This window comes from Gymnoscopelus microlampas, assembly GCF_963454915.1.
Source record: "Gymnoscopelus microlampas genome assembly, chromosome: 14".
Lineage (NCBI taxonomy): Eukaryota > Metazoa > Chordata > Actinopteri > Myctophiformes > Myctophidae > Gymnoscopelus > Gymnoscopelus microlampas.
The window spans coordinates 38,918,431-38,933,226 of NC_139951.1; the positions used below are offsets into that span (position 1 = coordinate 38,918,431).

General features: G+C 39.1%; 1 protein-coding gene across 1 annotated transcript in view; it reads left to right on the forward strand.

Moving 5' to 3' along the window:
* Nucleotides 1-462: 462 nt before the first annotated feature.
* LOC311060198 (uncharacterized protein) overlaps nt 463-14,796 on the forward strand; it is a gene marked incomplete at its 3' end in the record, with an annotated part of 14,382 nt that continues 48 nt past the window's right edge. Inside the window, exons 1-10 of the mRNA XM_084078330.1 lie at nt 463-487; nt 1,614-1,687; nt 1,923-1,986; nt 2,237-2,318; nt 4,976-6,037; nt 6,220-6,375; nt 6,679-6,774; nt 7,029-7,326; nt 11,058-11,178; nt 14,682-14,796. The exon at nt 14,682-14,796 is cut by the window's right edge and continues 48 nt beyond it. Of these exons, the coding sequence (XP_083934456.1) occupies nt 4,976-6,037; nt 6,220-6,375; nt 6,679-6,774; nt 7,029-7,326; nt 11,058-11,178; nt 14,682-14,796 (1,848 nt within the window). The 5' untranslated portion in view covers nt 463-487; nt 1,614-1,687; nt 1,923-1,986; nt 2,237-2,318. The remainder of the gene's footprint in view (nt 488-1,613; nt 1,688-1,922; nt 1,987-2,236; nt 2,319-4,975; nt 6,038-6,219; nt 6,376-6,678; nt 6,775-7,028; nt 7,327-11,057; nt 11,179-14,681) is intronic.

Genomic DNA, 14,796 nt, shown 5'->3' on the forward strand with positions numbered 1-14,796 from the left:
CACTATTAGAAACAATTATATAAGCTCAATAAAATCAGTGAATATCATGTACGTGATTGTTTGAGTTGGACAAACCAAACTAAAAGAGTAAAAATCTAACTGTTGATTTTGAGTAAGATGTACATTATTATTTTAGTTAATGTCATGAGAATAAAATGGTATTTGACAAACTGATTATATTTATGAAATATACCCAATCTGTTTTGGTAGTTTTCCTCATGATATTTGAGAATGGAGTAATTATACAAATCAGTTTAAATAAATATAATTATTACTCATTCCAACTCAATATTCTTCATCTGTAGTAAGAATAACCTAATAAATTGAGTAGATGTCACACTGAACGTGATGACGTCAGACGCAATTCTAAATGCGCCCAAACTGCTATCCTTTATGGGAAATCTTCTTGTACCTGCTGTCAGTCCGTCGTCCAGACTTTCGCCATTGTTTTAACAAATAACAAGAGAAGAGAGCAGCAGTACTGGTGGTAAGTACATGTTAATTGAATATTGACCGTGTCTTGTAGCATATATCACGTTTTTATATGGTATAATTTCAGGAATACCTTCTTACTTTACAGTTTTTCCTGCTAGTTAAACTCACAGTGAAACTAACTTCAGTGGTCTGCTGCTAACAGTTATTCTGGGCCGGGTGGCGGTCTTGAGAGTTTAACCAAATGGACCTGTGCGTCGTGTTACAGTGTGTTGATGCGGACTTTGCTATTTCGCCTTTAGTTTAATGGTGTATAAAGCGTTCCTTCAGACGTAGCCATGACGGTTCCCCACGATCTGTTTAAACTTCTGAGCAGTTCCTCCCAATTTCCCGCTTATTTCTACATAAACGTTAATATTTCAAAAGTGCTTAACCAAGGCTCACGGATGTCACAATAATGCACGCTATAGCAGAATTACCAGTATCTTTCTGTAATACTCAATAAAAAACATTTTAATCCAATCGACGGCCATTTTCTATAAAACGTTTTATGTATCAGAGTGCAGTACGTCTCCCAACCGATAGGGTCGCATCGTTGAAAGCAATGGTCAAAGGTCTGAGAAAATGTCCAACCGATTGGATTAAAATACTTTTTTATTAAATAATACGGAAAATACGGGTAATTTTGCTCGAGCATACAATATTGTAACATCCGTGAGCCCAGTAAGCACATTTATTTTGAAATCTGAACATTTGTGTAGACGTAAACGGCAAATTGTGAGGAATTGCTCAAAGCCAGGCTGAGGTGGACCCAGAACTATCAACATACATTTCCCATGTTAACTTGCGTGGATATAGGAAGTGACGACAACGGGGCTAGTTTGGTGGTGTGTAGTTCGTTTGACTTGCGTCTCATTGTTGGCTCACTGAAAGTAAACTACAACGGCCATGATGCAAAGCGTGGTAAGCGGTAAAATCCCCCCCGCGCGCGCGCGCCTCCATAACTTTCATTTGTTTATCAAAGTTAAACTGGATGGTTCGTACGCGCCCACAACGGGAAATCACCGATATAAACGGTAGAAAATAAGCCTGTGTTGGGGTGGCAATGTGGTTGTAAAGGTGCTTGCGTGGGCTAATGTTTAATGGTGTGTGTGTGTGTGTGTATTTCTATATTTTTAAAGACACGACTACAGCAACTGCTGAGGAAGAAAGAAGCAAGTCCAGCTCCAGCATCTAACTAACCTGGCCTTATTATGTATGTTTATTTTTCCTTTTTTAAGCTCAAAGCCCTATTTGATAATACAGTCTGCACAGTAACATGTAACTAAAGCTGTGAAATGCTGTATTTAGTGGAGTAGAAGTAAAAAAAAAGGTGCATGCATGGGCTAATGTTTAATGGTGTGTGTGTGTGTGTGTGTGTGTGTGTGTGTGTGTGTGTGTGTGTGTGTGTGTGTGTGTGTGTGTGTGTGTGTGTGTGTGTTTTACTATAGACACAAGTCAACTGCTGTGCAAGAAAGAAGCACGCTATGGGTTGAAACTATCTCTGTCTGCCTAGTAAGTCCAGCTCCATCATCTGTAACCAAACTAGCCTTATTATGTATGTTTTTCTTTTTTGTGCTCAACCCCATATTTCATAATAATATCTGCACAGTAACATGTAACTAAAGCTGTTAAATGCTTTATTTAATGGAGTAGAAGTAACAGAAATGTAAAGTAAATATGGTAGAGTATGGTGAGAACATCTATAGAGTAGCATTACAATCAGTTTTAATTTCTTTCTTTTTTCTTTTTCTTTTTTTTACAGGTTATGGAATGGCGATGTAAGCTGTGCACATTCGTGGCTTCATCAAAAGGGACACTTCTCAAGCATTATCGAGTGAATCACGGTACATTTGGACATGGATATTCAGTTCCCTGTATTCATTTAAACTGTCCTTGCACCTTTAAGACATGGTCTGGCCTGCGCACACACTTGCATAGAACCCACAATACTGTCGAAACTGAAGAGTGTGAAGTAGTGCAATCTCTCAGATGTAAAACTTGTGACTCATTCTCTTCTAATGCAAAAGACTATTTTCAACATATTAATTCCCACTTGAAAAACTTTGAAACCATAGAATGTGTTTTTGATGGATGTGATTCCACAGCTAACACGTATCAGGCTTATGCAACACACAAAAGTAGAAAACACAAATTCTATTCATTGAAAGATTTTAAGCCTGAAGTGATTGCAATACCTCCAGTCTGTATTGAAAATGACAATGACCTTCCACTGTTGGAATCTCATGATGATGAGGACATAGATGCCTTAGAGTTGGATTGTGAAAAGACTACTTCGACTACAACTGACATTGAGACAAATATTGGTTCTCTCTTGTTAAAATTGGACAGCATCTACAATGTCTCTAGGCAATGCATTGATGATTTGGTGGAACAGCTTCAGTTTATCTGCACATCATCAACTCAGTGTATTCCGAAGCTAATTGGGGATATTTTTACTAAGAATAGCTGTGCTGTTGATGAAGCTACTGTCAGTGAATTGGTTGACAAATTGTTTCACTCTAATCCTCTTAATGTAGCCCTTGGGTCAAAGGGTCCCTTCTCCTCAAAGCATAAGAGGGAGAAATATTTTAAGGAAAACTTCAGTTTAATTGAGCCAGTAGAGTATGTTTTGGATCGAGATGAGAACCGCAGCTTTCAGTATGTGCCCCTTCTCCCATCCTTACAACAAGTGTTGAAAAATGAAGACATTCTTAACAATGTATTGACTAGACATTCAAACATTTCACAGTTGTCATCCTTCCGTGATGGTAAATATTTCAAGCAAAATGAATTTCATGCTAATGAAGAGTTAAGTATTCCCCTTATTCTTTATGTAGATGATTTTGAGACTTGCAACCCTCTTGGAACTTCCCGGAAAAAACACAAAATCACAGCCGTGTACTGGCAACCTGCTGATTTACCATCTGAGCTGAGATCACAGCTAACTTCAATTAATTTGGCCATTCTTTGTAAAGCAAACGACGTAAAGAAATTTGGCTACGAAACTGTGCTGGAGCCTCTCTTAAAAGACCTCTCAACATTGGAGAAGGAAGGTATTTTTTTGCCTCAGCTTGGTAGAAATATTAGAGGTACTGTGTTTTGTGTTTCAGCCGACAATCTTGGCGCTCATTCTTTAAGTGGACTTGTAGAAAGCTTTAATGGACACTATATCTGTAGATTTTGTATTGGGGAACATTCTGAATATCAGAAAAAAGAAGTGCGTTCTGGAGCTTTTCCACCAAGAACAAAAGAGAACTATGATTTACATGTTGGGTCTGTAAAAGAAAATCCTGCTCAAGGACACTGTTTTGGTGTGAAGAAAGGTTGTCCTATAACTGAAAAATTGAGCCATTTTCATTTTGTAACAGGGTACCCACCAGATGTTTTGCACGATTTTTTTGAAGGTATAATTCCAAAGGAATTGGCGCTATGTCTTAATGTGTTCATCCGCAACAAGTATTTCACCTTGACAGAACTTAACCAGTCCATAACAGAGTTTCCTTACGAGTGGACTGATAAGACTGATAGACCCCAACCAATCCCTACAAAATTTGCAAAAAACAAAAATATTGGTGGGAATGCACATGAAAATTGGACATTATTAAGGATTTTACCTTTCATTATTGGTTCAAAAGTACCACAGGATGATCCAGCTTGGCAAGTTCTGATGATCTTAAAAGATATTACTGAGCTTGTAGTATCCCCCATTCTTACTGAGGAAAGAATTTGCCATCTAGACACATTGATATCAGAACATCGCCGCAGACTGTTGGATGTTTTCCCAGAGCAAAAATTAATTCCAAAGCACCATTTTGTGGAGCATTATCCGGAACTGATAAGAGCATTTGGTCCTTTAGTTGGTGTCTGGACTTTTCGCTTTGAGGCAAAACACTCTTTTTTTAAGAGAGTTGTTAGATACACAAACAACTTCATAAATATATCGCTGTCACTTGCCTCAAAGCACCAAAGGATGATGGCTTATCATTCACAAGCAAATGCAAAGCCTGCAACATGTGTCACTAAAATATCAGCTCTTCCATTAGAAATACTTGATTTGGGGATACAGCAGGCTTTCAAGAAAGTTTATCCAACACAAACCACTGTGAACTTGACCAATGTTGTGATACACCATGGAACTAAATATGCTGCCGGTATGGTTTTGCCTTATGGAACAACTGGTGGGCTCCCTGACTTTGTTGAGATTTCACAGATTATTGTAGACAGAAATCTCAGTTTCATTGTGAAATTACTTAACGGCAAGTATGATGAACATTTTAGGTCATTTAGTTTGGAATACTCTGGGAGAATGACCCTGATACAACATGGTGAACTAGGTGACACATATCCCTTGGCAGCCTATTGTGTGGGAGGCAAACGCATGGTTACGTTGAAGCGCCACATTTGTCCATTTTAGGGGTGGGAGGAGAATGACTGTCAAACACCTGCAATAATTATTTTTTTTCTTGTATTTTTTTTCTTGTATTTTTTCTGTTTTGCCTAGATGGATTTGGTTGCCTTGAAGGTTATAATAGAACAACGGAGTGAGAAGCTTACACTGCCATCAGGAATACCCAGCACTATAGAAGAGTTGCAAAAGACTGTCAAGGACACGTTTGGACTCACTGAGTGTTTCTCTCTAGAGTACTTGGATGTAGGCTTTGGTGATTTCTTTGCACTTCATTCCACCGACCAGATAGGAAACAGGGGGACAATCAGAGTTTTAATCGCTCCATCAATAGTACTTGAATTCTCTCCAGATAACCAGGCGAGTACAAGCTATGTGTCTGCTAGTGATACATGGTCAGATATCCAGAGAGATGGTGCATCAGGATCGGACGACACTATTATACTATCCCCTCGTACTGATACGGGGTCAGATGACCAGACCGAGGGATCATCAGGCTCGGGAGACACTATTATACTAAGCCCTGCTAGGGACTTGTGGCCAAGTGTAATCGTCATTCCACCTTTCTCTGTGCCAACAGAGGCAGTACTGAAGAATGCCAATGAAGAATATGCCTCGAATGGTACTCTGCTCGAAAGTTCTAGGATCAACGGGGACATTAGGGCAAAATTGGCAGACTACATGTACAGCTACAAACCCTACCCCTCAGGCCTGGAACTAGAAGCAGTTGCAGAGGCTTTAGTCAAGAAGCACCCATGTCTGACAGACACATCTCGTAATGGCTGGCTTTTATGGAAAGTGACTCTTAGAGACAAGATGGACAATTTTAGGAAAAAGCTCAGCGGTCTTGGATTTTCAGAGGTTAGCTGCAACACTCTAAAGAACAAGAGGCCTAGTGACCGTAAACCTGCAAAGAATGTAAAGAAAGCACGGAAAGGAGAAGTGATGTATCTCCCAGACTATCCCACAGGAGACAATAAGGAACAGCAAGAGCTCTACCGACACCAACTAATCGAGGAATCAAAGAAGAAAAACAGCACAGTCATCAAGGACTTGATGTGCAGAACCTTTGCACATAGGAGACAAGATGTTATCAGCCAGCAGATGTCTGTCAAAGACTTCAAGGAGAGATGGCCTGCCTTCTTTAATGTTTCACAAGTGAGTAAATTGTATTGCTGGTTTGGTCAACAAAAATGACATGTCCTGCATGTAACAGCCACTTACATTGTATTTAACCCGTTGCACCCTAGCATCTATTCTACATGAACATGTGGAAAATGACTAATCTACAAGCTCACAATGTGTTCTTTATCTCTCAATCCCTCATTTCTGTCTTTCAGGTCGGTGCCGAATTCAGGATGATCACCTCATTGAATCTCGAACAAAAATTCATGGCCATGTTGGACCACCATACCGCCAAACTGCTGTCACTGTTCCAGTCAAAGAAGGGTGCTGTAGGAGAGAGACATCGTGCTCAAATGAGTGTTCTACTTCAGGTATTAAACATTTAGGCCTACCTATTCAGTTAATACTTGTTTTAATTATGATCCCATCTGTCTCATTCACACTTCTCTCTTGTGAAATGCAATGCAATGCAATTACAATCACCAATTACTTTATAATATATGAATGTATCCTAAACTCATCTTAATCCCGTGCAATACTCTCCTGTTCATTCCCTGCTAGAAGTCTTAATAAAGATTAAGGACAGTCTCCCAGCCTTTGAAGTTTATGCAATAAAGAAACACCCTGCTTGAATATGAAAAGTAATATTTAATTTATTGTTGCTATATCTGCAGACTGGAATCCCCATTCAGCAAACCAGAGAGGTCGTCATCCGATGCCTAATGGACCATCTGGGAGAACATGCAAATGAATTGATCGTGAACATTGAAGTGAGTAAAATTAAGCTTTTTTTTTAAAACTAATGTGATTATGGATGGTTTCATGGGAAAGTGTCCAGAGACTCAGGTTGTGATTAAGACATTGTGTTCTCACATACAGCCCAACTTGGTAATAGCAAGATGCACTCAAGGCTGCAATGCATGTGTAAAAGCAATTTGGTTTGCTTAGTGTGTATCTGTGTCCTTGTCTGGTAACATGCAGCCTGAAAATGAGCTCTAATCAATTGTCTTTACAATATTCTCAGGATGCATCGGCCAGTGTGGAAGCGGAGTTGGCACAGAAGGTGATGGCAATCTACCAGCTGCGGAACCAAGGTGAAGGCGACGCAAGAGATGTCGGTATCGTGATTGAGGGCATCACCGTCCTCAAAGATCTCGGGGATGTGAGCAGAGCCTGCTGCTATCTTCTGGGACTGACTTATGCTTTTGACCTGAGGTACCCCAAGAAACTCAAGTATAGTTTTGAGGTGTTTCAGAAGCTGTTCCTTCAGCTGGACTCTGGACGGCTTACAGCAAAGGTTCAGAGACTGAAAGAATGTCTGTGTAAGTAGTTTCTGATTGTTGATCAGAAACATGCTCTGAACATGCTGTCTGAATGTGGGTATACCCACTGGAGGTTGATTTATTTTGATGTTGAAACAGTGGCAAGTCAACATACATTTTCTGTCATGGGAATAGCTCTCTCTCAACTCTTGTGATTGGTTAGGTCATTGTATTTTGATATTTGATTTATACCTGCCAAAAAGTACATTTATTGTCTTAATAAGGGAAGGGAGCTATTATTCTAATGTTTACATTAAATATTGCAGTGCAGTTAAAAGGGGTTAATGTTAACATAAAAGTTCAGATTTTAAAAGTGTTAATGTTTACACACAAGTTAAGAACACTTTTGGAAAAGTATTTCAAACAGCCTCTATTGATTGGTTCTATTAAATGTGTGTATGTGTGGTAATGTTTAAAGAGCTCATTATTATTCTTTATAAATGTTCAATTCAAGGTGTTGAGTGTATACGTCATACTGCAGTGGTTCTCAAACAGTGGACCGGGGACCACCGGTCCTTCAGGGGGTGGTCCCAAGCAAAATTATGAAGAGCTGGTAACCAAATGGATCCTTATGGATCTTTAACACTTTACATAAGAGTGCAGTTAAAAAGTGTTTATGTTTACATAAAAGTTTAGAATTTAAAATGTGTTATTGTCAACAGCCTTTATTGATTAGCACTATAAAATGTGTGTATGGTAATGATTTTCATTTTAAGAGCTCATAATTGTTCTTTGTAAATGTTTGTTAGACTGCTGCTTACCCATATGCAGAGTTCAATCGAAGGTGTCATAGTGCAGTGGTTTTCAACCAGTGGTACCGGGTGGTCCCAAGCAAAATGATGGAGAGCTGGTAACCAAATGGATCGACAGATCTTTAACACTTAACACTAAGAGTTAATTATTGTTGAAGTGGACCTTGATATGAAAGGGGTTGAAAACCACTGTTCAGTAACGGGGGTCTCCCTGTCTCTCCAGCTATTTAACAAACTCATTTCTTTTCACTCCAGACAGGGAGACCCCTGTTACTGAACATTGGCTTGAAGCTTTGTTTTTGCAGACATTTTTAAATGTCATTTTGCACACTGTTATTGTTTAATGTGTTGCACTGTTCCATTTGGACAATAAAAACATATATTGTCTGTACAATCGTTGTTCTCATTTGACATACAAAGGTAGACATGTTTAAAATGTAAGTAAATAATTTAAATGTTTTAATAATTTATAGAAATTATAGACGAGAGTAAATGAATAGGGTAAATAGTACTATATGAATTAAATCGAGTAAATTAATAGAGTAAATGTAAGATATTTGTTTTGTTAAATCATACTCTAATATTCGATTATATTTACTTGTAGTTTTTAGTGGTATTGACTTAAGAATTTAATTATATCTAGTCAATTTCTATAGGTCATTGTACTCAATAATATCTATTAAATCATACTCTAATATTCGATTATATTTACTTGTATTTTTTAGTGGTATTGACTTAAGAATTTAATTATATCTACTCAATTTCTATAGGTCATTGTACTCAATTGTAGTTGTTAATATCTACCTAACTATTTTGCTTACTTTTACTCAATTAATTAAGTAGCATTTACATGATTTCATACCAGTAGAATTTACTCAATATTTTTGAGTGTAAAAATGTTTCACCAATAAAATTGAGTAGAGCCTAGTTATAGTTTTGTGAGTGTAGTACTGGATAACTGTCTAAAACCTTAAAAAGTCACCCCGCAGAATCCCACAAATTTTCCTCCTGAATCACCACTGAAAAACAGAAAAAAACCTGCAGATTCCGTTTGGGTTTACTGATCAGATCTTCAGGAGTCAGCAGGTGGCGTGTCCACAGCGAACAGTGGCTGAGAGAATGAGATAATGGTGTCATTTTTCAGTACAGTGTAATATATATATATGTATAGTTATAAATTGAGTACTGTTACGGCCCTATGTGGCCTCATATTGTGTTTTTAACCCTCTGAGTGTTTTCAGTGCCCTATTGGGTGGAGTGGAGATTGGAGGAGTGGCGTGGTGTCTGGAGACACACCTGGGCCTCATTCCTCATCATCATCATAACCTTTATTTCAGCTCGGAGTACAGTTGAGGGGCAGGCCCTCATTTTCAATGTACCCGAGATACAGAACACAGTAATCAACAGGAATAGACATTCACATACAGCAACATAAGATGCATGAATCAGAATACAGAAAGCACTCAAAAAAACTAAAATACTCAAAGAACTAGAACAGATCTACCAAAATTAAATTAAATAAAGCAGTTACAATCCTGAACAAAATTGTTGGAAATCATTTCCCTGAAATTACCTAAAGATGGAAGTGATTTGATTTTCAAGGGCCTCTGGAGCTCATTCCAGGCAGATGGAGCACTGACAGAAAATGCTGTCTTGCCTAACTCTGTCTGTGCAAAAGGAACCTTGAGTGTCAGGAGATCAGTCGAGCGGGTCTGGTATGTAATAGGGTTCTGATCCAACATAGAACAAATATAAGGGGGCAGCATTCCTGAGATGGCTTTAGAAATAAATACATACTGTACCAGTGCTTATCACGCGGCTCTCAGATAGAGAGGATAAGCCTGCGTTCCCATAGAGTGTACAATGATGGGTACCATAGCTGTCACCAGTGACCCATCTTAGGGCAGAATGGTACACAGGCGCTTTAAAATTGATGGAGTAGCAGTTCTATAAATAATGTCTCCATAGTCTAAAACCGAGAGAAAAGTGGCTTCAATAATTGTTTTCCTACTGGATGCAGGAAAGCAAGATTTATTTCTATAGAGAAACCCAATTTTTTGTCTCAATTTGGAGACAAGATTTTCAATGTGAAATTTAAAACACAATTTCTCATCTAGCCAGATGCCAAGGTAATTGTATTCCGTGGCCCTTTCTATTGTAGCACCACTTGAAGAGGTTATGACTATATTACTAAGGTTGGTGGTTTTAGCCCTAGTGAACAGCATGAATTTAGTTTTGCTTGCATTTAAAACTAGTCTAAGCTCAACCAGGGCAACCTGAAGAGCATTAAAAGCAAGCTGCAGCTTCCTCAATCAGCCCAGCCAGCATAAAAGCCTGGGAGAAGCTCCTCATCAGCCTTTTCACCATCCGTCACCTCCATGTGCTGAACCCTTTCTGTTAGTTAGCTGGTGTTTGCTACTGTAGGTCTATAGGCTGTGTGCCATACCTTTTTCCTGCTTAGTGCGTAAAGGTAACTTTATTTACTTAGTGTTTAAAGTATAGACTATTCTTAGATAGGAAACGTAATCATATTCCAAACCTTTTTCCTGAGTATAATAGAGAAGGGAAGCTTGTAGGGGTGTGCCGCCATTTATTTTGTTCCCCCTTTTGACCCTGTTTTGTTTAGTTAGGGAGCCTATACTGTAACTTTTGTTGTTGGAGTTTAGGTTGTTTTCTTTTCAGGTAGGGTTGGAGTATTTTGGCTTTGGCCACCCTGAAGTTTGTTGCTTTCCCTGGTCTGCTTAATTATCCATTGTAAACTTAAGGTTGATCCTAATATAAATGTACACTTCTTCGTTACCTGTGTATGTGTTAGATGGACACACAGGCATGGTGGAGAAAACAAAATTATTGTATGCTATTTTGACGGCTCCACTCCTGTAAAGCCACACTACAAGTAGTATCTCAACTTTGTCTGCATGTTACTCTTTAGTTCATTTAGTTGCATGTGTAGCTAAACATATTTCTGTTTCCTTAGAGTTTTCTTTGGAATCAATCCTGACCGAGGGTCCAAGGCTGAGATGAAGGAGAAGAAAGAGCACCACATTCCTCCAAAACTGTCGAAGCTTGTGACTGAGCTGAAGGAATTTGACTGGCACATGTGAGCTTTTCTCAAAGCTCAAAACAGAACTTTTTGGACTGGACTTTTGGACTGAACGTACCAACACACACACACACTTAAAAAAAAAAAGTTTACTTTTTATTTATTTATTTGTCACTGCATGTTCTCCTACAGGTTGGGGCAGCGCCTGTCAGTGGGGAATGTTGAGTGGGAGGTGTAGGACGGAGTTGCTACATCCTCCTGGAGGGGGCTCCTCATTCCTCACTGACCTCACTGACCCTGAATGAATATTCAAATTTAAAAAACAATAATAAAAAACTCCCTGTCATTATTTGACACGGACAATACAAACACACTGTATGAAGTTATAAAAACAAACAAAATATATCTTTTATTGGATCCGAGCACTCGTTACATTGTTTTTTGTACTGTTTCTGTCAAAAAAACAACAACATTTTTTTAAATAATAAAAAAATCGAATATCTGCAATTTTTTTATACCAATATTCGAATATAGTTTCTGAGGAAAGTTGACAGCCCTAGTAGGGTGCAACAGCAGTGGGAGAAAGGTTTCATTTCATCTTTGAATGCACTACACAAAAAATGAATGCACTTTTATGGAAAAAATAAATACATTTTGTGAAGTTTCTATATATTGTGCTTTATTCAGATTGATTGAAAGTGTAATTGTGAGCTACTGCCGACTGGTGTCACATGTAACTGTGTCAATTTACTGGTGGAATAAATGACACCCTTTAAGTTATTCACAATTGGTTTACAACAATAAAATATCAGATGCACAATAAAGTGCGGGGTGCGTAATTGTTGCATATACCAATGGAATAAAAAATGATTAAACTTTGCAGACTACGCCACTTAGGTTTGAATGGAGGAGCCTAAGAACTCCTTAATTAACTCTTTTTGTTTCAACAGGCTATTAACAGGTTCGAGGTAACTGGTTAAGTACTTAGACTTTAGGAGAACACAACACTTATAAAACCAAGGAGGAACTGAGATCAACACAATGGATAAAAAGGGGTAAACATACATTTATTAGAAATCGTCCCATATACAAGAGGCCTCTGTGCCTTTAAAACAAATACAAAATAACCAACAATCCTAAAATATAAACTCTAACCTCCTATGGCGCCGCTAAATTAAACTAAAATGCATTCACTACAAAACTAAAATGCAAACATGGGCGGAAATAACAATAATAGCATGAGCACAAATAAATAGCAAATAGGCAACAATACTTTACATGAGTAAAGTGCGGTGCTAGATAAAGTGCGTTTCAATACTATTTGGAATTAGCCCAATTCAAGTGCAACACCGGGGGTTTCTTCGGCCAATAGCAGAGTGTGCAATAAATAGCAAATTGTGCAAATAATAGCAAATGTGCATCAAGTACTTATTAAAAAGTAAAGTGCAGGTGCTATTCAAATACAATAGAATGCTATAATTAAGACAACGTGTGTGCAAATACTGGGGGAAAACAGGTTGAGGGAAGCCAAGCCAGGACTCTTCAATATTCGTCTGTTTCTTTCACCGTCTGAAAATACAGAAGCAAGGGGGCCAGTTCATCCGGGGACCGGGGGAAAACATGTCCATTCATAAATAATACAGTGCTTTCATCAATAATAAGGTTAAAAGGGTGTTAAGATGATGAAACAGTGCATCAATATAAATAACAAAAAATAATAATGTCCCGTTTTCCACCCTGTCACATAATGATAATTGTTATTAATTTAGGATTAGGATATTAGGATTTTTTCCCATTTTTTTTATCCCACGATTTTTAGGATTGACGGAAGTGTCTGTAAATAGTACATACTAAGGACTGTAAAAGTACGGAATTATCCGTATTAGGATTGACAGAAGTGGGGGCACGGTGGCGCAGTCGGTAGCACTGTCGCCTCACAGCTAGAAGGTCCTGGGTTGAATTTCCGCCGGGGACGCTGTGGGCGCTGGGGTGTGTCTTCTCCTCCGCGTCATCAGCGCCCATACCCTAGGTGGGGTTGGCGAAATGGCCTACTCTGTGTGGAGTTTGCATGTTCTCCCTGTGTCTCCCAGGGTAGTTAATACCCTCACAAACATGTAGTAATCCTGGTCACTATACTGCCTCCCCCTGGTCAGCCGGGGCGCCTGATGGAGGGGAAGGGAACTGGTTGGAATAACGTGTTCCTTCCACGCGCTACGTCCAACCAGGGAAACTCCCCCCTGTCGGGTGACAAGAAGGTCAGTTGGCTCTCATGCATTGAAGGAGGCATGAGCTCGGCCCTGGCCTCCCTAGGCTGGTGGGGGGAGTGTAGTGCCCAGGATCACTTAGCAAATTGGCACCGGGTGAAAAAAGGGTTACAGAGTCGAGGGATAAAAATAATAATAATAAAAAAAAAAAAGGATTGACAGAAGTGTCCGTAAATAGTACAGACAAAGTATTTTAAATCTACAGAAATATCCGTTATAGGGATGACGGAAGTGTCCGTATATGGTACAGACAAAGTCTTATAAATCTACAGAAATATCCGTTATAGGGTTGACGGAATTATCCGTATATGGTACAGACAAAGTCTTGTAAAGCCACAGAAATATCCGTTATAAGGTTGATGGAAGTGTCTGTAGAATAACTGACAATGTCCTGGCAGCAAATTACCAGCACTTTGTCCGTTTTTTGACGTTTTTCTTTTTTTTTTACAGTGGACTTGCACCACCCTCCTCCTGTGTCCCGCCCAAATCCTGTGCTTCAACATTCTCCTGTGAATCTGTCACGTCTTCATCACTGTCAAACTCTTCTAAAAAGGCACCCGTCCTAGTCCGTTTTCTCCTCCAATCTTTTAAATAATTAGAGGCCATATTAAATGTAGCTTTTTTTTTTAAATAAAACATTACAGATACCAAATTGTGATTTATAGATCTACTGCTTTTAGTTGCACCAAGTTCTACCATACAATGGATAAAAGAAATATAGCACTATTCACAATTAAATGGCAATCAATACACAATTTAAAAAAAATAAAAAATAAGAACACTAATACTTTTAACATTCAATAGCTTGCAATACAATTTGTCTGCCACTCATTTCTGAATTGTTGTATACAGCAGATCTACACTTCCACAACACCTAAGCAGTGCCACAGACTGAACGGCACCATGCCGCACTGCAAGGAGCCCCGGACTATTGAGTGCCAAATAACCATCATTTTCAGAAGGTCAACATCAATGTCTACATTATGTGATAATCATAATTTATTATTGTACCATTTTTTTTTTTAAATATATTTTTGGGGCTTTTATGCCTTTATTGGACAGGAGAGTAGGCTGACAGGAAATGGGGAGAGAGATGGGGGGAGACATACAGCAAAGATCGTCGGGAACGGGAGTCGAACCCGCGACACGCTGTCAAGCTGGATTACCAGCATGTGGTTGTGTGCATAGGGTGTGTGTGATGCGTCATGTGCAGTAGTGCGTAGAAGTACTTGTAGTCAGTGCATGTTGCATGTTGTGTGTTGCATGTTGCTCCTGCTTGCTACTCTCTGCTTTCAGCTACTGCCACCGGCTAGCCCTCCTAGCGGGGGTGAAAAGAGGAGCCGAGTGCGTAAGCCTCCTCCTGCCGGTACACAGCCTCTCCACCACCAAGACTCCTGCAGAGCCTCCACGT